Source organism: Gymnogyps californianus, chromosome 1, assembly GCF_018139145.2.
Source record: "Gymnogyps californianus isolate 813 chromosome 1, ASM1813914v2, whole genome shotgun sequence".
NCBI lineage: Eukaryota > Metazoa > Chordata > Aves > Accipitriformes > Cathartidae > Gymnogyps > Gymnogyps californianus.
The window spans coordinates 144,901,177-144,928,610 of NC_059471.1; the positions used below are offsets into that span (position 1 = coordinate 144,901,177).

General features: G+C 39.4%; 1 protein-coding gene across 6 annotated transcripts in view; it reads right to left on the bottom strand.

Moving 5' to 3' along the window:
- The window catches only part of SOX5 (SRY-box transcription factor 5), a 337,014-nt gene that overhangs the window by 118,024 nt on the left and 191,556 nt on the right, over positions 1–27,434 (bottom strand). For all 6 annotated transcript variants that reach the window (XM_050907886.1, XM_050907914.1, XM_050907904.1 and 3 more), the window contains exon 6: positions 25,187–25,255. In XM_050907886.1, the coding sequence (XP_050763843.1) occupies positions 25,187–25,255 (69 nt within the window). The remainder of the gene's footprint in view (positions 1–25,186; positions 25,256–27,434) is intronic.

The window sequence follows — 27,434 nt, forward strand, 5'->3', positions numbered from 1 at the left end:
GTATTTTATCTTTAGAAGACACCACATTTCTCTGGGTTTTATGAGACTACGCACTATTCTGGAGTGTGAAAAAGGATCACTGAGAATTCTGGAAAGATGTAATAGACCAAATCCCATGAAATTTGTCCGTTTTAGGCTGCAAATCTGAATGATCTGATTTGCTGTACTTATGCTGAGCCCAGGACAAATCAGTGAATCCATCCATACAAAGCTCATTGAAGGTTTAGGCCCTTGGACATTGAAAGCGCAGAAAAACAAAATCAACAGTGAGCATTCTCACCAGGCACTGAAAAGGCCTTGGGACTCCCAGTGGAAAAGTGTAAGGAGTGATGAAATAGGCAAGGAGCTAGAACTGGGTGGGGGAAAGAGTAAAATTAATATTCATTTCGGTAAATGGCCTCGTAGTTCAAATTACAAATGAATTTACAATCCACTTGACAGAAAAGACCTCACTGCAAGCTCTGAGAAATATTTTAAGAAAACCAGGAACTCCTTATAAACTTGCAGTTGTCCATGAGTAACCAACTATGCGCCTGAATTCCTGAAAGACTGAATCTTGTAAAGAGAACAAGATAGGCCCATATTAAAACTTTTAATGACTTTAGTTAAAAAAAAAAAAGCCAAGGAAAAAAAAAAGGTGGAACTTTGCAGCCAGCTGGCTCCATACCGAAAGCCAGGCTGCACAGCTTGAACTTAAAGCTATCTTAACATAATGAATAAGTGCCAATAATTAGCATATGTAGTGTGAACAGGTTTGCTGGCACAAGCAAGTGAAAAACTCCAAGGTAAAGTTATTATTAGGGAGTAATTAGCTCTGTGAAGTAAATGAGTGAAACAATAGCTGCCAGCACTGACAATATGGCTAACATCTGACTATGTGGAAGATAACATTGTAAAGTATTGCTCCCTGAGCTAGAATCTGTTAATAACCATATGTTAGTGTAATTAATGCAGAGTCTTTCTGACCTGTTGTCACATAAGAACAATACTTTCTTGGAAACATTCAAACAGGCAGCCCTATGCTCGTGGATGGCAAAAAATAATTTGGGAAGTTGCTTACAAACACCTTTTCTTCTGCATTTCTTTAAAAAGAACTAAAAAACAGTAAATGGGGGAAAAATAAGAAAAAAACCACTTATGAACCAACTGCTTTCAAGGTTGATGGCAAGGATTTCAAACCCTGGATCAGGGCTTTCCAGACCAACTAAATCAAACCCTAAAGAATACTCTTGGATTTTAGGGGTGCCTGTAATCCATGCCCAGACCAAATTCTGTAATTTGATTATTTACATAGAGTGGCTTAAACCCTTTATCCAAAAAATCCTTGAACTCCGGAGTGTTCAAATCTGAGACTGGGTTCTGAATTTTTTGGCTTGAGCCCATTTCTAAATTGAATAGATCCCTCCAGGTGTCTGACATTCATCAGACATTCTGCCAAGGTCTTAATATATTGCTAGATAGGGAGGGTCTCCATTTGTCCTCCACATAGGACATTTTCACCTCCAAATGAGAGGATTCTGTGACTACAAAGTGCAAGCCTAAAGATAATTGCTCTTGAGAAGGTACTAAAAATCATGCCCAGAACTTCTGAATTTTCATAATAAATAGCATCAATGCAGTATTTTCCTCCCTTCATATCAACAATTCAAAATGTTTCAAAGAGGTCTAGTAAATACAGTTTGCTCAACAAGCCTTACATAATTACTGTATTTTTCAAGTCATTGTGCTGATGTAGTGTATCCTACAGAGTACGTATATCCCATAAAAAGCACCCTGTCTCTGAAGCTCTCTGGTACAAAGACCTTTGTAATTTAATTTGACCATATCTCTATTCCAATTGAGCATCTTCTATGCACCTTGTTAGAGCATGCACACTCATTGGCTCACAGCAACATTTTTACAGAGAGGGTAAATTGTGGTCATACATCCCAAAAGAAAAGCTTCATTTCCTAAAGAAAAAGTTTAACAACTTTAAGAGCATGGCCATATTTAATTTCAATTAAAAAAAAAAAATCCAAAATTTAATGCAAGCTTGTTAGTACTTTCCTTTTTCCCTTTTTAGTGGGGCAGCTTAAAAAAAACCCAGAAGGTTTTTAATGCTTCACAGGCTATTATGGCCAGGCAAAGGAGCCCTGCATGTTTGAGATCTCACACATTCATCTTCTCACTAAACATCTGTTTAAGGCTTGTGTGATCTACCTGTCAGCACCAGTGATCCATAAAGTGTTTGAACCTCCTGTCACAAACCTCAGTGCTGGTTTGATCAGAGGCTTTGTGCACACTAATCACCCCCTTTATCTTTTCTAATGTTAGGAGAAAAAAAACACAGCAAGGCTGTCTTCCAAACCTGACTGTAATTAATCTTTCCATGGGGGAACCTGCCTGGTTTGAAAAAGCAAGATCTGATGGGCTGCTGCTCTTTTTCTGCAAGGGCCTTATTTTTCCTACCAGGCATCTTTACACTTGAGTGGTACCCTTTAAAAAAATACTTTAGCTATATCCCAGTGACAGTGAAACAACCTTCAAGATCATCTTATGAATGAAACCACTGGTAACTTTGCTGAGAAAAAGAGACCAATGAAAGGAGTTTGACAGAAGCATGTTTAAACGATTCTCTCTTTTTAACTGCATGGGAAAAAAGGGAATCAGAATAAGAACTGGTCTCCTTTTCATGTCTCTCCTAAGCTGCTCTCTTCAGTAATAATCCCACCGCTACCTTTCTTTTACTCAGCTGCACACAAACATACTGAAAGCTGCAGGAGTTCCCAAGAGGGAACAGATAACATCAGCTTTTTGGTTTTATTACAGCTTGCCTTTTGCCACTATTTGCTTTCTGTGGCATAAGGGGAATGAATGCTGTGCATGATATAGACTACAATTCAAAGTGCACTTTCAATGAGTTTAAATTTACTCACATTTTTTCTGATAAAGGAAGCTTCCTTCGCTCCTCAGCATCCCTGAGTCCAGGCATTAGTAGCAACTTAAAGTCTAGTGAGCAGACAGTAGGAAGCAGAGAGAAACTGATGCTATGAAACCATATTTGGGTACATATTTCATAGCAATCCTCAACCTAAATAATGTCAAAAGCCTTGAACATACATGGACAGATTGATCCATGAGTAGGTAGACAGAGTTCATTTGGATAATTATCTAACCAGAAGGAAGAGCTTTAGGGATGCATACAATAAAGTAACAAGTAATTGGTGGGAGGTGACTATCATGATCACATTGACGCCTCATATCAGCCAAGGCTGTCACACAAAACCACTAGGTCTCAGAATCCAGGTGAATTCAGAGAGGGAAGTAAGTGAAGTTAAGTGAATCTTTCTATTACTGTCATCATTTATTAGTTATATTGTAAGAAAGTTCAAAGGACTCCAGGGGTCCAACATCTGACTGTGCATGATCAAAGAGAGTCCTGCACATTCTTGTATCTTTTTTTAAGACAAGATACCACAAATGTGAAACATGATAGGGTAGAAAGGAATAAATGTCTACCAAGATTATTTAGGGTGCTGTGCTTGGCTCCAGTCTAGATTTCATGGATTTGCTAATTGCCTGCAGGTAACAGAAACATTAAAATTTGAGGAATAATTTGGGCAATACGGAGGCTTGGACCATTCTGGAAAGGTTACTCTACACATTTGGCGCACTTTGGAATAAAGCGTAAGACAGCATAGGAGAAGTGAACAAACAAAACAATGAGGTGAGCACCACCAGCAGAACAGGTCAGGATCAGAACGAACTGTAAGAGAAAAAATATGAGTGACAGATCTGTGAAGAACCTTGGAGAAACAACACCGAACTTTAATTTCATGTTATGGAAAACAAGGAGCTAATGCCTAGGCTGAAGGAAGGAGTTGGGTCCAACAATATCGACAGAAGTGAAGGGAAGATGGTAAGTGTTTGGAGAATGTCCTGCCAGGGAAGCAGGGAGACAATGGAAGTGTAATGACAACATCAGCAATCAAGTCATAAGATTGACAAAGACGTGGTTGAAAACTTTAGGCGGAAGAAAAGTAGAAGTTGGATTTTAGAAATGCCATACCAAAATAATTACGAAGATTTGGAACAGGAGACAGTGGAAGAAGGAGTCAAAATGGTTCTTGGAATATGAATCTGCTTGATAGGGAGGAAGATGATGTTGCTACCAATAATAAAGAATAGAGGAAGCAGAGAAGCTTTGGGAAGACAGCTAATGAGTTCATTTGAGGTTAGTGTCTCTGTCCAAGATTGATGTTCCCTCTAGCTAGAGATTAAGGCACTTGAATCACAACTAATTTATCACCTTTCTTACTTGCTGGCCATGGAGAAATACCTGGTATTCCAGACTGGTGCCCTATATTGAAGCTTGACAGCTAACTGCCTATAGAGTCCATCTAAATTTGATAAAGGACACAGGTCAACATCCAGATAAACTCTGTACCGTATAAACTTTGATTATAGAGTGAGGACAGGACTAAACTGGTATCTTATCCAGTACACAATCCTATTGGTTTAAATCTAAATCTCATTGAGTAATTAAGAGTTCAGAAGGTCTGAGATTCTATAAAGGATATAATGTGCTGTAAAAAGTATCTTGGGCATGGATAGGATTACAATAATATTAAGGAACATCTGAACCATCCTATATATTTCAAGAAAGAAAGGGAAGATATATCAATTCTTTACAATGTCATTAAAAAGCAATGATGTAACTAATAAAGAGAAGGATTTTTCTTGTATTTTGCTGCCTTGTGCTTTCTAACCCTTACCCCATCTCATCATGGTAAGATCATATTGCTTGACAAAAAAGAATGACAGCCTTTGTTTAAGTAAAATAGCTCCTTCAGAGATCATTTAGATCTTCCAGTTGGTCATGTCTGAGGAAAGACATGGTCTTGTCTTGCTTAGCTGTAAGAATCAGGTTTCTGTATTTTACCTTAAACAAGATGACTAACTCCTCCAAACTTCACCTCCCCATATGTATAATGAGAATAATGCTTATGCTCAGTGATGTCCTGGGAAGTTAAAAAGAGTTTTGCCTTTGCAGAGTTGTGTGCATGTGAACACACGCACTTGAAGACAACAGGGTTCTCTTGCCCGGTACTGTATGAAATTAATTCTCCTGAGGTTGATTGACTTAGGAGGTGTATCTGCAAGCGCTTTTCCAAAACTCACATCCAAGTTTGTACTCATTAACGTAAAGCCTGCTCCCCTGCATTTCTAAGGAGAACTGCTTGGGAGAGCTGGCTGAAACCTTGTCTGCAGAAGCACAAATAATCAGTCGAACTGGATCATATAGTAGCAGTAGTACAAAAAGAATACACTTTCCCTGCAGGATTCAGTGGATAAAGAAGTTACAAACACTGGTCCCTCCACTGATTTTGCCTTCTTCAGATCATTCACACCTCTTCCAGTCCTCTGCGATGGAAATAAACACTGCAAGAAGGCATTCAGCAGCACTATCATATCCAAGAAAGATGTGCACAAAACCAGCCACAGTTTTATTACGCTACAATCTAAGGAAAAACTAAGCAAACTGCACTTGATACACTAAAAATTACTACAACTAAAACCACTTCTGTCCTAGTGGTTTGCTGAATTGTCAATGCTGACTTACACATGCACACACTCAAAATGTTTAGTATAGAGACATTAGCCCAGCTGAAAAAAACTGCATTATGTTGGTGACATATACTTTTTTTCAGTGGCAGCTCTGAATAAAGCATTCACGAGTGAATCTCGAAAGGCTGGAAATTTCAGTAAACAACTAAGCTTCCTCTAAAATCAAACAGGCAGTCTAAGAAGATCCCATTTTCTTTCATATGTCTAGCTGCTTCTGACACCAACTGAACAAGAAATTAATTCTCATCCTGTTTTTCCTCTGAAGCCCAAGAGCACTTTCATCCCTCTCAGTATATGAGGCTGCTAAGTAAAATTAGCATATGTTGTAAAGTAACATAAGTGAACTCCAGAAATGCAGAGAAGTATGTTTGTGAGTATGTGTGTATTGAGGAGAGGGCAAAGAGCATGCAAAGGAGGTTAAAGAAAGTAATAACCTTTAACAAACACCCAGAGGCTTCTGTCTTGATCACTTGTCTTGCTGAAATTATTCTTCCCAAACAATGCCTGCTAAAGACAAAGGATTTTATTACTGCTTTTAATGGGTGCTGTAACGATTCCCTGCTTTCTAAGACTTCATGTGTAAGATGCTTACGGATAAAAATCTTAGTCTTTCACTAAAAAAAAAAGTTTAAATGAAAAATTTTATCAATACAACAAATTTTTATACCTTAGACTGTTTATCACCCCATTTTAAAACAAATATTGAATCCTTCAGTTTCCTGCACAAATTCAGTGAAACATATTTTTACCTAAGAAAACCCAATACTTCTACAACTAGCAAGACAGGTATAGCTGTCTTGTGAAAAGAGAGCTGCCTACCCTATGAACACCTATTTCCCATGGCAGCAGGAGACTAGAACAACTGTGGAAACTGGAAACAAATGGGGAAAAAAGGCAGAGCCCACTATATTCTTTCATTCCGGAGGGTTAACAGTTACAGTTAACAGTTTTACCTGGATCTATGGCTGCCTTTTCTGATCAATATTTTTAGCTGTAGTTGGTAGAGATGAAATTACACAGTTCTCATAAAGAAGGATATGTTTCTTTCATTTGCAAAATGTAGAACTTTGACAAGGACTATCAGCATTATTTCTGCATACACACTTTCTGAAACATCAGCTAGTGCCCTTTGCTAAAGGTAGTTTCTTGTCTGTCAAATATTGTGTCCCTATCTAGAAAAGCAGCATATGGAGCAGGTAGAGAGACTGAAAAGCAGAAAGGGACAAAGCAGAAAGTATTGTGTCAACCTCAATAACCATTCTACAGGGCTGGAACAACTATTTTATTTTATTTCCCATTCAACAGCTTAACTTCAAATAGGTGTTTAATTAACTCAGAGTGGCAGTCTAAACGCTTAGCCTGAAGCAGCCTGACAAAGAAAAAAGTATCTACGTACTGCATTTGCAGATTCAGAGCATCAGGCATGAGAAAAAACTGTTAATTGCACAATGCAGAGAATTCATGTGACACACACATAAAAGTGTAAAGATGGAACTCCCAACACAGCAAAGTTTCTGCTATGCCAAGAACTTTATGCAAGTGTAAAGAGCCTGAAGGACAGAATATGAGGGCACTTGCGGCTAAAACCTGTCTCCACAAAATAAAATTCTACCCGATACAAAGTAACCGATTTATTTAAAAAATAGGAAAGACAAATCTAGGAAAGCATTTTTATAAAAATACAAGCACAATATGTTCAGAGGAGGATGAACAGGATTAAGGATTTTTAAAACTCAATCCAAAACACCTTAATATTGGTTTAAGAAAGGATAAGGGCTCACAATCACCTAACAGAAGCTGGGCATCTTACCATGAAGATGGGAGAAACAAGGAGGGCAACATATGTGTTGCCTCCACTACTTGACATCCTATTCAGTGGCAGAGGCACAGATTTAGACAGTCCTCCCTCTTGTTTCTTGGGGACTTAACAAGGGACTACGCCAAATTAGAAGGAAATGAATGCTCTGGCAACCAACTAATTATTTTGAATATTTGACTTCCTGCCCACCACCCTGCAGAACAGGTATATACCTGGCATGCAGTGATACACGGTGACCCTTAAAATCAGATGGTCCTCAAATATTTTCTGTTAAGGTATACTCAAAGCCTTGGCAATGCAATAATCCACCTCCCTCTTTAGTTTATTATATGAAAAGATGTCACACTGTGACTGTTTTAATCAGCGAATAAACAAAGTGCCCAGCACCTGTCTTGGCTTTTATTATCATAATAATCCTGTTTTGTTTTTTAATTCTAAAACACCAGCAACTCTCCCGTAGGTGAGCATGTGTTTATGCCGCCCCTACTGTTGCCTTTGTGGTTTCATTATTAGCAAGCCATTAAATGAAAAACAGAAGAAGGGGGAGAGAAGGGAAAAGCAGGCCTGAAGCACAGCCATTTGTGCCTGTTAAATATAACAAGCTGGCCTTAGGTAACCAGAACCCTGAGACTGGCACGAAAGCAGGTTAAGTATCCAGAAACTGAAAAGAAAGCAAGACAGTGAATGAACCACTATGAGTTGGAGCAGATCAATCCAGGACAAAAAAACATGGGCAGGCATCCCACTCACATTTAGCACAGCCAGAACAGAATGAAAACCTAACAGTGGTCAAGGTGATGAGAGAGTTCATGCATAATGACTGGTACATGCCTTACACTCTGATTTGTTTAGGCATTTTTCATGGAACCAAGGGATACTTGAAAAAGAAACGTATGCGCTGACAAAGTCTTGGCTTTGTTACAATGAATAGATCTAGAAAAATTTAAACACAGAAAATGTTAAAAATGCAAGGAAAATTGTTTTCTCACCTTGAAGAGGGCAGAAATTGACCCTCACAAACTTCTTACCATTTATTCACTCACATTTTACTGATGGATCAGATCAGATTTTTCGCATTAAACTCTACTGATGTGATTCAGTGGAAGGGCACCAACACAAATCTGACTCTGAAACTAACAGGGATTGTTTTCTGCATGCTTCCCGGCCTCCTTCTCCCCCCACAACCACTACTGCCTGTACTCGATTTCTATGACTGAAATGGGAAATTCTAGTAGAATAGAAAAACAGTAAAAATGGAGACAGAAGATAAAAACCTAGAAGGCCTGAATCTCTGATAACTCTGCACTTCAGTTCACATTTTGTATTGTGGCCCAATGGGAGATGACTGACAATCTGGGTTCTGTTCCTGGTTCTGGCAATGAGTTACAGCCTAACAATGTGCAAGCTGCTTCCCCTCTGTCCTCAATTCCCCTGGTCTGAAAAACAGGATGCTTTAAAAAAAAAACAAAAGAAAGAAAAAGAAAGAAAAAAAAATATTCCAAGATCCAGTGATGACGGTGCTACATAAGATCTGGATCATACACTAATATCCGTGCAAATAGGCTGTGAAACGCAAGTAAAACTTAGTGACTGAATGCTATTTTGTAAAGCTATAAGTAACCACAAGGGATGAAAAGGCAGAGAAGAATCACACCTGGCAGTTATGAAATGGGGGATGATGCTTCCAGATCAAAGTTTCCATGCACATGCAGTAACATTTGAATTTTAAGTCACTAGAGTATTTTGACATCTCTTTCTACTATTTAATAGGCAGTAACAACAATTTATCATAGTTCCTCTAAGATATGTAAAACAAAAATAGCCAAGCATTGTGGGAAATCTACATTGCCAAAGCTTTCTGAAATAATCTGAGTGAAGACAAATCACGAGTTCAAGAAAGTGTCCTTCATGTAAGTATTTCAGTTTCCTTCTGAAGCAGTAAGAACCTTAGAGATAAGGACCAAACTTCCTACCCTAATCTTTATTTCTAAAAAAAGGGATTGGGCAAATAGGCTCAACATCTTAAGGCCCACTTTTCCCAGGGACTGGATAGAATTAGATCTGAGTAGGTTTATCTCAATCGAACTAGGATAGTTTTTATTAAAAAAAAAATAAAAATCCATATTTTAACCAGCAAAGTTTAATCCCTTCTTTTCCTGTGAAAACTCAGATAAGTTTGATTTTGCGCCTCTCGCTGTCTCCATATTCCAGGTATTATGTCATTGCACATTAGACTGTGTCAACACACCGTGACTTCGTCCCCACTAATGCAAAACCTTAGAAAACATGGAGCCAGGAGATAATTTCAGAGCGCTTTTTTTTCTCTTTTTAATGTAACTCGGTATTTATCCTTCCATATTTCTGACATTTCCATTGAGTGATAGTCCCAAAACGAAGAAAATCAGTCTTTCGCATGCAAAGCCGTCTTAAAGCAGACTGTTGAGTAGCAATCTTTCTGGGCAGGTGAGCTTCACACACGTCTCAGGAAGCATCACTGTCTTGCAAAATCCAAGAACAGCAATGACAGGCTTCCAAGGGAGCCTCCTCAAGTCCCCTGTTGGTGGAAAGAAGGCTTAACCTCCTACAAAAGGACACCTCCTGAAGAACGGGGAGATGATGTCTGAAAGAAAAACGGGTGCGAGGCTCTTAGAAAATGTGCCCATACTCTAACAAGAGCTGCCTGTGAGCGAAGTTTGCATGCCTGAACGTAAGAAATGGGTGCTTTCAGAACAGTTTGCGTTTTTAAAACAGTCTATTTTTTTGTATTTAAGTATTAAAACAGTGGCTCAGGTTCCCTGAACATAAAGAAAATTAATACAGAGAAGAACCTGTGTGGAACTTGATAAAATTGTTACATCATGTTAGTCTCCTGCATCTTGGTCATTTATTTCAGCACAAAGTGTCTCTAAATGCTCATGTTCTGATTTTATGATGTTTTACACTTGTACAGGAAGAGGGATTTTCAGGCCCCTGCCATCTATGTGTTAAGAAAAAATAAAATAAAACTTCATGGGTTTTGAGTCAGATAATGTAATGAACTATGTTTATTGCACTATGTAACTAAACACTAACAAAAACAGACAACACATTTTAAGAGAAAGAACCGATTTAGGAAACTGTATTATATAGCATTATTAAAGCCCCATCTTCCACTGTTAACTACTGCAGTCTAAAGCAAATGTCAGCTTGGGGGGGGGGTTAATGTTTCTAAATTAAACGCCGTTCAAACACGCTTTCTGACAGTTATCTTCATATTTTCCACAGATGCTGCCACTGCCACAAAGTTAGGCACTAAAATAGATACAATGCTAGTGTCACATCTAGGCTGTGCTGATACCCCTGCCACTGTAACTGCCGGTCGGTCTGCACCAGGAGGTAAAACTCACTTTATATAGAGAGGATCTCAGAGGCACTGTAGATGACATTTGGGAAGCTCTAACAACTGATCAAAGCAACAGAAAGTCATCAGCAGAAGGTATGTCTCAGACTGAAAGCAAGAGTCCATCCATATTCGTTGCCTAGATATGGTTTATCTCTGGTAGATTGAAATGATGCAAGTTATTCGACTCTTGCAGATTCACAGGGCAGCCTGTACAGATGAAGCATTCTCTGGAGGTTTTGCTTACCCTGTAAATCGTTACGCCTATATTCTTAATTGTTTGGCACAGCTCCCAGGACATCCATTACATCTCTTCTGACGCATATTAGTATCTGTTCACCCCCAGGGCTTCCAACCAATAAATGTCCTGGCATAAAGAGAAGGGCATGAAAATAACACATTATAGGTGAGCAATATTCCATCAGGATACCTGAACAGTGTGGGCCAACTGAGCCACTAAAAAACATGGTACCAGCCTCTTGCCCCTCTTTGGTTTGTATTGCTTCTCTGGCTGTCTTAACATCTAGAGAGTCAAGAGGATAATGCTGGAGAGTGTGGAAGTCCTATTCTAAACAAAAACTAGAAAGAATATTAAATGTACGTTAGACAAGTTGGTAGCATGGGGTACTGATTTACACATACTTTCTGCCTGCAACACACCTAAGCTCTTGCCACAACTGACCAGACCTCCCTGAAGTATTCCCATACCTAAGCCAGGAAACTCAGCTTAATAGCAGTGGGCCCTCCTCAACAGCAGGTGAGATTGTGTGAAAGAAAAAAGTAAGACGGGTAGGAAAATATCTGTGCTACCTATAACCCACTGGACTGAGACCTGCTCCAGTAGATGCAGAAAAAGTGCCTAGTTTCTAACCCTTGGTTCCCCCTTGAGAAACTCTGAGGAAGGCTCTCCCAGCCGTCTGACGATGGTATTTGTGGAGGCAGCAACAGGAAACACTGGAAGAAAGGGAGCTCTTTTTGCAGAAACAGTTTGCTCTTTTGAAACCATTCCCATGGCTGCATCCAGGCTCTGAGGGGAGTGCCGTATCAGGAAGGTAAAAAGGAATCAGTTCTGTGGCAAAAGACAGTAGAAAAGGCAAACACACCCATACCAAAAGAGAGACACACTTCAGCAATGAGGGCAGAGGGATGGAGGGCATTTGTGCAAATACAGATTACATGTGCAATTCATTTAAAGGCAGTGGCATTTTTATCACAAAGAAGAGTTTAATCAAAGTCTCAAGAGAACTGCCATAAAGGAAGCCCTTGCCTTGCTGCCTTGGCTGTCTGAAAGAAACACCTGTTACGCACAACAAAAAAAGACAAAACAAACAATAGGTATAGAAGGGAGGCCATGGTTCAAACAATGTGAATCGGAGAAGCACAGTTTTCTCTAAATGAAGGGCTAGAATCCTATCAAATGAACAGCTGGGGAAAGCATAATTCTTTATATTTGCAGGGAAGTTGCACAGATTATATGATGGCAACAAATACAATATACGTATCTGAGCTCTGCTTCCTAGGCACCAGAAAGGACAGGAACCTCCTAAGATATCCCTGAGTGGAAGAATAAACTTGCTTGAGCCCAGCTCCAGGAAAAAAGATAGCCGGCTTTCAAAAGAACACAATGGACAATTTTCCTCCCACGGGGCCTTTGCAAGAGTTTCTGCTAAGAGGATACTGAGCTCAAACAACCCTCACAAAAGACACAGAAAGCAAACTTGTGATTTCAACAAATCCACCTCAATACACAGAGGGGATGTAAAGAACACCTAAAACGGATGCACTTCTTTTTAAAGAAGTGTGAATATTATTAACAAAGAACACAGAATTCTATGTCAGTAAATTGATTACAATTTGAATTTCTTTATTCTGATTGTACCAAAAAGACAGGAATTCTTAACTGTGCGATAAGAAATAATACAAGCGAAGTAGACTTAAATAACATCCTGAAACTCATGACACAGAAAGCTACAATTCTTGAAAAATAACATTTCAAATCTGCCTTTCGTCTCAAGTAAAGAAGAAATACAAGAAATAGAACATAATTCTAACTCCAGTCACTAGACTACATCAGCTCTCCAAAACTTTGCTTCCTAACACAATGGCAAAGAAACTCCTACATCTATCATGTATCTGGGGAGCTATCCTACCCAGGGAAACCTCCTGCTGCCAGAACCGGGTTCTGTGGAGGAACAGAAGCAACCTTTATAGGGGTGTCTATAGTCATAGAGCCATTAAAGAATCACAGAAGGGGAAAAGAAGGAAGCTTGAAAGTTTTATTTCCTCAAAGTTTTCTAATTTCAAATAGTTTGAGTCCATTTCTGCTTACTTTGTATTGCCCGGTGCATGTATCAGTCTGTCTGCATCACTGGGAAATACTGCGATCATCAGCGTCTTGATCTAAACTGACGGTTCTCTCTATTTGCCATGATTTCAGCTGAAGAGGAACTGTCAGCGGGGCTGAAGAATTCATAAAGCCTTGAACAATTCACATCTAAGATCAGCTATAATTGGTAAGTATTAATAACCTGTGGCCCCCACATGGAAAACATCCCTATTCCTTCCTCCTAAAATCCTTTAGAGACATTAAAAATCGATGTCCAGAAAAGTAATCATGTTTGTAATTGACATCTGAATTGGGGCATTCCAAATGCATGCATGAAAATGTGTGCCTATGCGTGTATAAGGCAGCTTACTTCTGTGTATAAGGTGAGAACGTAATCAGTCAGCTGTGTAATATATGCTTACTTGTTCCTGGACTACAAATTTGGACTCCAGGGTTAAAGAAACTGGAAATGACGCTTAATTTAGACGTACATGATTCTTAAGGATGTTAAGAACTTAAAACTCGTTACACACAGTATATAAAAAAGCCCCTCTTGCTGACACACTGCAGCTCAGTAATGCTTAAACCGCAGACAAGATTCTACAGGCAGTGTGCAAGATAAGAAAACATATTCTCACCACAGAGAGCTTTAAAGGGCCGAATGCTTAAACAGGCTTCCATCAAATACTCAAAGCAAGAGACTCCTTAACTAAAAGATCTGTGGCTTTGAATTTTGTACCTTCAGCCTCGGTTTTCTTGATAAAGCATAAAAAGTGTGGCAAATTAGGAGGAAAAAATTGATTAGTGGCAACTTGTGATTACAACCAATCTGGTCCCAACCCCACTGAGGAAGAAAACGGGGAGCAAATGGAGGGCACTGAAAAGAGTCAAACTCCATTTTCAACATAGCCAGCCCAAATTCCACAAAGGCACTCAAGCAATCTATCTCCCTTTCCGAGGAGGACAGCAATAGGAAAAAAGTCGTCTCTATTTTGATGGTGACCAAAATAAAAAAGAGGAGGAAGAAAGGAAACAGGATACAGAAAGAGAGGGGCTTCCTAGTATGGACTCCTATCCACCACAGCCAGAGAACTGTTTTCTCCTGCTAGCCCAGGAGAACATAGCATTTCTTCTGTAACTCAAGTGACATTTGGCACTTCTCCCATTCTGACATTTCAGGGTTCAAGCCGTGCTGACAATACACTATAGGTGGTTGGTATATCAGTATTACGTGCTTTTACTGCCATCAAAAACACACAGAAACACAGTTAAAATAATGCTACTTTGGATGAAAAGTCAAGGACTCAAACATTAGGGACTGCCAGAATTAAGGCTGTCAACATAATTTTAATTTTCCCTCTTGTGAGTACAGTCTACAATTATATTATCACGTAATTCTGCTCCCCCAGGATACCATTTTTTATTCAATATGTATGACAAAGATACATGGCAATAAAATAAAGATACCTATTTAACCTAATTCTGGCACTTGTAACTTTCAAATGCCTTCGTTACCTAATTAATGTATTTCTTTGTATACAATTTTCACAGCATACCAAAGTACAGAAATCTCTTGATCATTTCCGTCCAAATCCATTTTAAATTGCTATCTATGAACAATTTTGTTGAAACTATGCAAAGTTTCAACTTTAGAATAATTTGCTGAACACTATCACTATCGTCTTTCAAAGAAGTCAAACCTGATAAAAACTATTTTATAATACATTTTAAAATTAGTTTCCTCACTGTGTCAAATATTTATAAACTCCAAGTACTGTGAATTAAATTTGTCCCATTTAATTATTATTATTATCTTTCATATAAGTCTTCATTTTAGTTTTTATGACTTTATTATGTTTATCTTGGAACTTAAATTCTTTTATTTAACATCTAAATACAAGAAACTCTGACATATACTTCTTAGCCTCTTCAAAGCATATTTAAAACCAATTTGAAAAAAATCTGAAATGGTTCCTTACAATTATTTACTCATTACACATTTTTTCCAACTTTCAAATGTGGAAGTTAAACTTAAATGGATACTATACACAATACACAAAATAAAGACAGCTGGAATGAGATCCATAACTCTCCAGTCCATCTTCGCTCAACGGAGACTTCCACGAGACAGCTGTACCTTTCCCTCTCTTTCTCCAAACTTGTAAGTCAGGCTTCACTCACATTGCCCCTTCAATCACTCCCCTTCAAGTGATTAAACTGTTTCACTTACTCTTCTTATAAATACCAAGCATAAGTAATTGCCCTCAACTTTTAATTTATACAATACAATTCAGTAGCAGATAAGTGACAGAAAGTGGACAACAAAAATAAAACTGTTCCCCTTGGCCCGTTGCATGCTATTACCACCAACGGTGAGCTCATCTTGTCTCCTAAACTATGTAGGGTAAGGCATCATCAGCTTTTGGATGCCAGATGTCTGAGGGAAATCCAAGGTGGTGAAGACAGTGGTGTTGATTCAGTAGGTGGAACCATACTTCTCCCTCTGAATCATTTTAAGCCATTATTCCAGCAGAGAGTTTGAAGTACTCTATTTTGAATGAGCCATCAAAATGAAGTCGTGACCACTTAACATGGCAAGATGAATCAGAAAAGCAAGTCATTGCCAGCAGAAACTAAATGATCCTCAAATTTCTCCCTCTTGATATAGGTATAGGTGCTGATAGCAACTTTGGAATGCAAAACATAATCTGTATCTCAAATATAGCCGCTTTGGTTAGAAAAGCAACCATTTTAGATAGAACAAGCTGGGCAGAATTAGGTGCACAGATGCAGTGCTTAGAATCATAACAAAAGATAATGGTCCTTATACATCAACACTCCCAATGTTGCTAGGAGAAGAGGTGCAAACCCGGCAGCAATTTTTTGTTTAAGTACTACTAGTGAACACAGGTCAACACTAGGTATCTCCCGTCCAAATTCCAATTTGGGAAGTTACACACTACTTGCTTGTATCTCCTTGTTCTCCTGTTTTATGTGAAGATTCACATCCCATCTCAGCTCAGAGTATGTGCACTTGTATTTCTACACAATGTTTGCAGGGAGGGCTCTATCAGGTTAATTCTTATGATGCTTGCTAAGGCAGGTTGAAACATTACCATCTCCAGTGGACCAACCCAACCATACATTGGCTGTTACTGCTGTCATTACAGAGTCAGTACAAGAAAATGTACCCTCACACCTCGGCTCCTGCAGATCAGAATCTCCTAATGTAAGTATCACTAAATAGTATCACCAACAAACATGTACCAAAAAAAGTTCCATCTTCTATTCATGCTATGTATCACTAAAAAGCATAGTAACTCCTAAATAACCCTAAAAACCATTTTGTGAGTTTAGTTAAAGCCAGGCAATCCCAAACATATTCCATAATACTGAAAAGGAAATAAATGAGATCGGAATTTGGCTTAGAGTTTCATTCTCTTTGGGATCCTTCAGGATGTCATGTCCTATATAAACCAAATATTACTTGGCCAACAGGGATGAAAATCCCCCAATTTACAGAAATCACCAGAATGATACGCAGTTGTGAATTTTCAAATTTAGTTTTGTTCTGGGGGGTGAGACCCTACAATAAATGCTCTCAAATTATGCAGCTATCCGATTCATTTTGCAACTGGTGACCCTTATAATGATGTTCTCGTTTTCAGAGCCAATGTGATGCCACACAGTGATTTGTCTGTTAAATTGAATCTTTGCCTCTAGATAGATAGATAGATAGATATAAAGTTTATTTTGAAATGTCTCCTAGTGCCTCTGAGTCTGACTGATGTGAGATGTTATTTTGAACATGCCAAAGCATCTGAACGGCTCCAGTCCTTTCTTTTCAGCGTGCATTCCTTGATAAGTGGCAAAGCTTCCCACTTATCAGTCACTCAAAGTGACTGTGGCTGTCAGTTGTGTACAAAGCGCAATCAGTTTGGAAGCAGAGACACCAGCATTTTTCTTCTCAGCTTGAAGCAAACACGTTTTGACTGCTAGTCATTCAATTTTAAAGCATCTTCAATTAGGGGCGGATGAAGATATAAAGAAAACACATCCTAAACACCTCCGCCAGCCAGCAGTAAAAAATTTATTGTTATCTCCTGCTTTACCTTACTGCAGAGGCAGCAGTAGCAGCCTTTTTTGGCTGCACAACAGAACTGCTCATGACTACACACACTCCATACGGACAAGATCACAGCCATAAAGAGTTCATGTTCAGCTTCTCAAGCCACTTATACAAACTACCGTGGTACCTTCTGCTCCTGTACCTCTGCTGCCTGCTGTGTGAATACTTGCACGGGTACACAAACGTGAACATAGCTCACATGCACACAGGCACACCATCCCATGCATTTTGAACAAAAACATTCACAAAATGACATATGCGCGCTCTATAGCCAATAAAACACTGACCAAAACCATTAAAAAGACCGTGGAAATAATGACAAGGAGGGAAAAGGGAGGGCTGGCAGAAAGGAGGAGTTGATGTGGGAAAGTGTGGGCAGCTGCGTAAGGAAGATTGCTCAGTACTGCAACGTCAGGGAGCTGGAAGTGGAAGGAAGTGGTCAAATTTGTGAGGTGCCTCAGAGAGATGCAGAAATTGGAGAGGGGATCTGAAAACAAAAAGAAAGACAGTGCCCTGGAAAGAGAGGTCTCCAAGAGAACGCTTGCTGAGGGGAGAGAGACCAAGATGAGGCCTTGGAGTACAATGTTGCCAGCTGCGATGACTGTATTTGACTGCTGGCATTTTTCTTACAGTCCTAGCTGCTGGATTATTTTGGATGTTTCAGTGTTCTGTTTTGGTTTTTTAATAAAAATAAGTTTCTGGCCCTCCCTTGTGATTGTGTGAGAGAACTGGAAAATGGGAACACTGAAAGCTCAGTAACAAAAAGGAAATTAAGATGCTAAAATTGCAAGAAAAAAGTCATGAAGTTCCAAACAATCTCATAATTTTAGAACATTTGGACTGGTAACACTGGAGAAAGTTTCACTATCAGCAAGTGCTGTTGCAATCATGTAGCTCAGCATAGGCAAAAAAGCTGATTTATCTCATGAAAATACACCCTTGTCATCTCAATAAATTCAAGTTGTACAAGTCTCAAGCAGATCCTCCTTGTTTGCATTGGTGCAACTACACCAGTCAGCAAATTTGGATTGTAGAAGAGTGCAGGAAAGACCTGAGATCAAATTACCGGTAGACGCTTGCTCTACAGGTAATCTTTGGAAGTAAAAACATGGTACATGGGTGCAAAATGTTGCTCTGCACAGAAATAAGTATAAACACCTCACCAATCTGCAATCTTTTACGTAACTTAACTTTTACGGTAAATGGAAGGAAGTGAAGGCCCATAGGTTACTCTAAAGTATGTGCATCATACCCTTCAGCCAAACACACACGTTACTTGCTAAACTTGAGAGGACAGAAAGCAATTAGCTCATTCTGACTGCTAGCCTAGATTTTTCTTTTCACTCCTCCCTTTCCTATTTCCTCCTCTAACCTTGTATTTTTTTCTTTTTTGTGTGTGGTTTTTTGGGTTGTTTTTTTGAATAATTAATTTCCCAGGGGCTTTTTCCTGCTCAAGGGACAGGCGAGTTATTCTGATAACTGATAGGACATCAGCTGCAGAGATTTTGTGAGAAACAATTGTTTAGCCTCTTTGCCGGCAACCTCAGTTGTTTGGGAAGAGGTTGCAAAGTCATGGGAAAGGCTGCAGTGTGACTCCTTCTTGGGCCTGTCTCACTGAATCCAGTATGCCCATGTTTATAAGTTGCAGGAAAACAGCTGCTCCTGACACATGATGAATTTGGACAAAATGTCCCCAATCTACGAGCCTGTTCGGTTTGACTGTGCAGTCACAGCTTGTCATATCCACACTGGCAAAAAACAAAACAAAAAACAAACCGTCTCAGTGGACGGAGCCTGTTCTGAAAACATTTTGCAGAGTGAGAAGGAAGATACTTTCTCACAGTTTCCTACTGAAGAAAGGTCTCATTAAACTCCCACTAATATGAATAAGAGCCTTTTCACTATGTTCAGTGGGAGTTGGATCAGGCCCTCACTTCAACAGCTTTATTGTCTACCAAGGAAACCTTTTGTCCTCACCTCTCTCTGATATGCAAAGAGGACTCTAATTACAGAGAACTAATACTGTTCTGCTGCGCAACAGCTTGCAAAGGGGTCGTAGCACCACGAAGCACTGCTCTGCTGTCACTGACTTCTTAGAAAATCAGAATTCCCAGGGAAAATGGTAATACAGAAGCAATAGACATTACTAAATCTGTAACCAAGCACTCGTGTAGTGGTTGTTCATTTTTGTATCTCGAGTGAAGGACTCATCACCTACAGCCCTTTAAAGCCTCCTAGAGAAGTCTGGGTTACAGACATGCAAGAAGCTGGGGTCCAGGAAAGAAATTTCACAAGTCCTTATGGTTGCACTGAGGAGATACCAACAGGGCAAGGATTAACGGTAAGGATCTCAACCCTCCTTATTGTAGGCACAAAGTACTCCAAGTATTTAGCTCACATAGTGGCCTGCTGGAGTTTGCTTTCCAGCAGGAGACAGAAAATGAAAGGATGAGCTGTGTTGGAAGTATAATTTAGAGCGCAAACTTGTTGGGGCAGGGAACAAATCTTCACATTTTGTTATGTACAGTCAGGCGGTCAGTGCCTTCTCACGACAAGAAAGAGAAACTGGTACTTTTTACAACTAGACTTCATCTGAAATAGGTCAATCAAAATCTCAATGTTTTCTCAAACAGAGAGAACACAAACAGGCCTGAATATCATTCAGCCAGTTCTGGTTAACAGATGATTGCTCACCTGAGGAGTTCAAAAGCAACAACAAATCTAAACAACAACAAAAACTATCACCATAGGTAACTGTGTGGATAAATTATGATATCTGAAGCACTCTGGAAGCAGGTCTCTTTACCAGTGTTTTGGAAGGCTGGAATCAACCCAGACTGGTGCTTGGAAAGTTTTGACAATAACAACTGTGTCATTTCAAAACTTTGCATGTTAAGCTTAAGAAATATTTTTCTGAACTTCTGTGTAACTCAGAAACCAAATCCTTCTTTCCTCCCCAAAAATATAGCTAGATTTTGAAAAATAGATCTGGCTACAAAAGGGACTAACCATCCTGCAGGAAATTCCAAGTGTTCAAGATTTTATTACATTCCAAATTGGAACAACACCTTAAACCTCAGAACTTAATGAGAATGGGAATATTCTGATTTGGGAACATACTAGCGCAGCCAGGCCTCTCCATCTACCAACACAACTCATGGGGAAAGGGACACAGCCAGCTGACAGTGGGTGGGGAGGACGGAAATCTGGATCCAGACTCACAAAAGGAAAGCCTTATTTGGAGCCGGGAGGACACCCAGGGCAGCTGAGGGATTCAGGAAAGCCAGGAAGCCTGCAGCCCAAAGGGGCACGGAGTCTGGAGGGCCGTGGTGCCCACACTGCCTGCCCGACAAGCTGCTAAGGGCCTGCAAAGCTTGAGGCCATCGAGGCCATGGTAAGCTTTTCGCCTGGGGACAGGGCCCCTGGCACGCCTGCCAGGGGCCACCAGGCTCTGAAGCTGCCTGAGCCATCTGGCCAGGCGCCAGGCAGAAGTCACATCCCGCCTGGCAGGTGGAGTGGGCTAGAGGCACGGCGTTCTAGCTTTGCATCAGAATTTAGTCGGGATCCTCTCGTTCTTCAGAGGTCTGAACTTTCTAACAGAAAAGGTGTCCTGTTAGAACATCTGCTGACAAGTCTCTAGCTCTGAAGGAAAAATAAAACCCTCTATTAAAACACACAGAGCATTCAAATGGTTGCTGTCTGGCAGGAATTGCTCTCAGGTTTCAGATAGCACCCAATTCTTGGGCTAAGTGCGTCCCTCAGAAATGAATACAAATTAGTAACCAAGTACTGGCAGTATTAAACTAAAAAGTCAAAACTGTGGCCCAAATGTTACAGACATGGTAAAGCAGTGCTGTTGCTTCTTGCTGCTTTGAGATCTTAGTTTTACATTATTGGCAACCTGAAGTGTTCCAAGATCTTGAGCTGGGCTCTCCAAAAAAAATTTTGACTAAAAATCAGAACAGTTTAAAAAACAACATTTGGCCTCCGTTTTGTTTGCCTTCTAATTTTGGAACTTGTAGTGCTCGTGGTTTCAGATTTTGCCTGGAAATATGAGAGCTGGAAGTTTACATTTTGAAGAAATGAAAGCTGGCATTTTTGTCATCACATGACTCCAAGAGCTGGGGCTTGAGGGAAAAACATAAAACATTGTCAGGCTTTCTACAAAATTGTGAGATTAGCAGCATCGGTTTTATCACAATTTAGGCTGCAAGGTTGACCTGTTTTATCAACAGTGCCCTACTGAATATGAATTGCTTTATGAATTTTAACAACCATATTTCATTTTAAATATAGTTCAATTAAAGTGACATTCGTCACTGAGTTTCAAAGCAAACTATTCAATCATCAACCTGGGCTAGACTTTCTCTCTGAGCAAGTGGAAGGTGTAAACTGCACCACCCCACAAAACTTTGCATCTCAGAGACACCCCTCAAGGCAGAACACCACGCTCACTCATTGCCTATCCTGGAGACTAGCTCAGCATCATGAAAAAAGAGCATCTAGCCTTCAAGTTTCTTTCACTCTCTGCCCACCTGATGTGACAGCTACAGAGCCCCAGACTTGGCCATGTTCTAGAGCAAGGACACCAGGAAGTAGATTGTGGCCTCACAAAAGAAGACGAGGAGGTTTAGTCCAAGAACTTGCTCAGCCATACTTGGTGTCTGCATGCTCCTTCCACGGCCTGTTCTACAGCTACAGATTGCTACAGAGCTGTTCTGAAACACAACCTGAGATCTTCGGGGCTGCTGATGCACAACAGTGCATCCAATTTCATTTCTGGTAAAATAGCAAGACTGAGGTGTGCAGGGGAGAAGACCCCAAATACTCAGCAGGCAGAAACTGTTAAAGCGAAAACCTTTCAATACACATACAAACGAAGATTAAATAGAACAGAAAGCAGTGTGCATGGGAGGATGCATTCCAAAGTGGCATAAAATAAGATGGGGGAAGGTTTAGTTAATTATTCAGAGAAACTCAAACCTTTCACAAATTAGGTCTAGAACATCCTGAAAAGCAGAAAAAAAAAAAATTATAAACATTTGCCAAAGCACAAAATTCTGTCTAGATCACATTTTAGCATTTTGAGGTCATACAGATTCTTAAATTTAATCTAATCTGCAACTTTTCTCCAGTTTAACATTATCTCTTTACTTAACTCTCTATATGAAGACAAGCTGTTTGTCTTCTGCGTTAGTGACACCTCCTTCCAGTTAATTCAGAAGAGATGGACTTGAAAAAGACATAATGTCAATTAGAGACTCACGTGCCAGGTACATTTTTCTAAGCTCAAGTAGCTAACGCATCTTTCTTCAGCATCACAGAAGTGGCTAGTTTAATTGAGCTGTAGCTATGCTCAGCATTTGCAGTCCTCTAAGGAGGAGAGACACGTTGCAGTCTCTCCCTGCTTATGTATTGTGTGTGTATCGGTGATTGTATGCTGGGGTAAGGAGAGAGGGAACTGTTTCCAAGTTAGCACACTTAGAGAAAGGAGTCATAAATCATGGGGTCAGTCAGGTTGTGCTTTTTTTTAACCTTAGGGTATTATGTTTTCAATACAATATTTCAATAGCTTTCTTCTGTGTAATAATTTATCTGGAATTATGGCAACTCTTACAAGCTTAGAAAAAATTGGCTCAAGTAAAACGAATCCTTTGTCATAAATAGGTTGTGTTCATAACTGCAGCCTAATCATTCAATTGCACATAAGTCAAATAGTTATCCAGACTTTGTAGGAATATTTCCCTGTCAATAAATCTAATGCTATTTAAAAACTCCGGGCCAATGTGACAGAAGCCTGTTAGATTAATTAGGGCAAGGTCAGAAAAGCTGAACTCACAGCTACATTCATGTCACAATTTTGTTCCACCTACCATAACCTGATTGTAAACTCACACACCGTTTTAAACATGGGCATGTTAGGGTGACTTCATTATCTCCATTTATACACAAACGAAGATTTCTTCAGGAATTGTTTCTTCTCTCTAACAGTCAACTAAGCACGCAATTGAGAAGAAATGTTTTGCTTTGTATTCACTGTCAATAAGGATTTTTTTATTTTTAAATGTTTCTTCCTATCAGTGGGGACTTCAGGACCATACAGACCGCGGAACTGTCAAGAGGCAGGCAGTATAATCAAAATTTCACTACAAACAGGTCATCTTTGTGGGAATGAGAGGACAGTATTGTCTCTTTGCCTGTTCAATTCTTGACCTTTTTCATGTGATCATCCAAAAGGAGGGTGCCCCAGATCTGATGGGTTTTGTGTGAAGTGGACCCTGGAGGTGAAATTCTGACCTCCACAGGGTCAATATTTCATCCGAAATCCCTTGAGACAGACCTCCAAATCATTTCTTAGGCTTGCAGCTTGTATCAGATGGTAGCTAGCTGACTTTCATTTACTACTGACTTAGGTCAAACTTGGACCAGGGATCAAGAGATGAAAGGCTCTATATCTCATTATCAATAATCAGTGGTCTCCACTACCCTAAAAACTACATACTTCATTCTTATCTACAAGGCTTTAAAACTTAAAAGGGTTGGGGTCAAATTATGTTACTTCAATTTATTTTTATTCACTGCTTATAAAACAACTTCCTCTCTCACTGCCATAGCTAAATGCTAAAAATGTAAATACTTTCCTTGCTATTGTAGAGGTTCTACTATTGTTTTGCTTTTAAAGTCTTATTAAAGATACAGCAATAAAGAAAAATCCCTCCCACACACAAATTTAAAGAAAAAAAAAAATAGAGAGGTCAAGGCCAAGCCAGGGCTTACCAATCTCAAAATTATTTTCAGCAAAACACATCTTGTATAGAAGTTGCCTTATAACAGAGGGGTGGAGCTTCCCCAGAAGTTTTTCATAGTTACACAACTCCTGATACTGACAGAATATCCTCTGAAACAATACAGCCAGTTTTTCTTCCAGCGTGACGCCATACAACTCCTCTGATTTTGCTGGAATTAAGTTTTCTTAGATGAGTTACGGATACGGCCCATAATTTTAGGCAACTAATTCTGAAACATTAAAGAGAAGTTTTGGAAGGAAAATCCTGTTGTTACTGAACAAACAGAACATAGCATCCACTTCCACAGTGACTAGCAATGCTCTATACATAACTGCATACTTACAACAGCCAGAGATTTTACTATGATTCTAGATATCTGTAAAATGTGAAATCCCTCCTTTGTTTTTCTGTGAAAACCTTCATGGGCAAACTGATTTGCATTATTCCCAAAACAGGGGCACGCATATATACACAGGGAAGAAAAGTAATGAAATACAGTCAATGGCATGAAAAGAAACTTCTGAATACTTTAAGGAAAAAAGAGGTTAAGTAAAGTTTATTGCTTATGCTGCGTTAACCACTTTTTTCTACTACTAGGAGTACCTGTAATAGTAGGACCTACACAGTTGCTCTCCTGAATCTAACCAACCTTTTGACCAGTTTCTCATTCAGACAATACTTCTCCCGAAGTGTTGAAAATTTCTGGACTTTCAACACCTGGGGCAGAGGGAAGGAGGTACACTTGATTACCGATCACTGAAGAAACTGCTTCTGCAAAACCTCAAAAACAGTTGTAGGAGACCCATTCCAATCTAACTCTTTCTGGCAACACTTTTGCCACTCCTAAACCACAGCTGAAAGAGGATTTGGTCCTGCAAACCCTTGCTCCCATGACCAGCTCCTCTCACACCTGCTTCCTGATCCTATAGAAGCCGTGTTAATCATACAAGGCCTTCCAGAAACCCACCTTTTTTACTTAATGACAGGTAACATCCTCATGTGTTTCCATAAATAAGATGTAAGCCATCTGCAGAGATTCTTAAAGAAACTATGACAATAATGGCTGAGGGAAAGCGTGCAGAAATGGAAAGGAGAAAAGAGAAATAACAGGGGCATGGGTGGAGACGCAGTCTCTGACCTGGATCTGTTGCTGAAGAAGGTTAATTTTGTGTTGCTGCTGCAGGAGCTGCTGCTGTTGTCTTGCAATCTGTGGAGAAATTGCACAGAAGAAATGTGTCATATGTATCACCATTCCTGGAGTTGGTACATAGGAAACTTCCACCCTGCTTGGTTCTTTAAACTGCTCTATTAAGCTAAGAAACCTTCAAGTGCTGGTAGCAGCAGCCTGGACTGCCGCTGAAGCAAGGGCCTCATGTTCAGGAGCAATTCATAGCTAACACTAGTGTGAAAGGGAATCTTACGGAAAATGTTGTGCTGGATATAAAAAGAAGGACTGATGCAAAAATCTCTCCTCTCTCACTATCTGAAATGGCACTGCTAAAATCCCCAAAAAGTGAGCACTCATTTGCTCCAACTTGCTGGAGGAAGAACAATACTGGCAGAGAAACTGGAAAATAGTAGGAGAAGGCAGGAAAGACAAAAAAGTAGGATGGACAGTAATATTCTTTTTATGTTTGGCACCACCTATTCAAAAATTCCAAAAAAAGGAAATCTGACACCCAGAAGGAAGGTATTAGTGTGCATATTTCCTTGATGCAGAAACAGGCACAAAACTGGGTTTGGGAAAATCACTGACTCTTCAATGTGTGTATCAGCTGAAAGGAACTAAGGGGGCAGTGCAAGGCTACACAGCTCAGCATTGAAACTGATTTATAGAAGCTGATGGAGTCATCGTAAGTCTCCTCTCAAAGTCATGTGCGTTTTCCATAAGGACTTCCATCCTCCCTCTCCATTGACTAAATGATTGGGAACCTTACTGTAGACACATTTTACATGCAGTGAAGGAAAAAGCAGACAGTAATGGAACCAAATTACAGTTCTCAGGGGACTGATGGAGATAAACCATTATATACCTCAAACTTAAAAAGCAAACTTGAAAAACTTTCATTTGAGTCATCACACAGCTCTACTCTCATGAATAGCTAGCACAGCAGCACAAACATTAGAAGGAGTATTGTTCTTCCCCTGTGGTATGTATACACATCTCAGGGTCAGATGTGAACTTATACATACTTACTGGGAGGAATTTTGTGCATTCTTCCCCTTAGGTATTTTCTTTCACTTCTATTATTAAACTATTAGCATAAGAAACACTCACTCATAGTTAACTCCACATATAAAAGATTAAATGTTTTCTTTCTACAGCCTCTCTTTAAGCAATCAAAATAATTTTTATCAACACATTTTTTTGAAAGTTTGGTTATTTTAATTTCTATATAATGCAGAATAATACACAATTTCTTAAATTAAAAGAAATCCTAATATCCTAATAATAATCCTGCAGGATTTCTAACTGCCTTTTTCCATTCTCTCCATTTTCTTTTTCACTTTCAGATCATTCAGACATTCTGTAGCAGTAGTGACTTTAAAAGGCAGGGCAAAGGAAATAGCTCCTGCAGGATGTCTCCTTGTGGAAGAATCTTCCCAAGTCCACCTTCACACCTTCGTCTACCTTCTCCATGTAAACAACAGTGTAATACAAATTCTCTAATTTAATAGATAAGTCACTTCTCCTGTTCTCCCTATGTGGGATTTCAGGTGTGAGGCCACAATACACAGTATTTAAGATAAGGTTTTTAAATAATCAAAATTAGGGAATACCAAGGCTAAAATATCTGAAGATGTCAGCAGTGGTTTAGAATCTTAAGACTTGCTTAGTACAATATAAACATTGAAATATGACAACTATGACAGATTTCAAAGATTTTTGTGAGTTTCATAAAATTCACGTAGCTGCAATTCTATGATATAAACTCAAATTTCATTACAAGCTGAAATAAATGGTCAGGTAGACCAAAACGCTTTCAGATAAGAAGTATCAGTATGGACTCCTGACAAAATTTTAAACCAGATGTCTAAGTATTCTCTGCTCATGTTCAGGTACAAAAACAGACATTCATTTCTGTTAAAACTTGCATGGTGCAAATTTGTTAGAAAAGTTATGTTCTTGCATAAAATGTCATGTGTCCATGTATGCACATTGGAACTGTTCACATGTGAAAACATGTTTGCATTTTCAGTGGAGGGCATATTTGCAAGAGCTGAAAATCAAGCCTCTCAAGTGTAGACGAAAAAAGTCACACTTGTTCACTGACTTCTCCCCCACTTTTTTCCACACTTGGCAAAACCAGCCTTTTCATTTCTCACATTACAATCCAAGTGCTGCATTTTGTTCCTTTTATACCTATTCAGCATCACTGAATTCA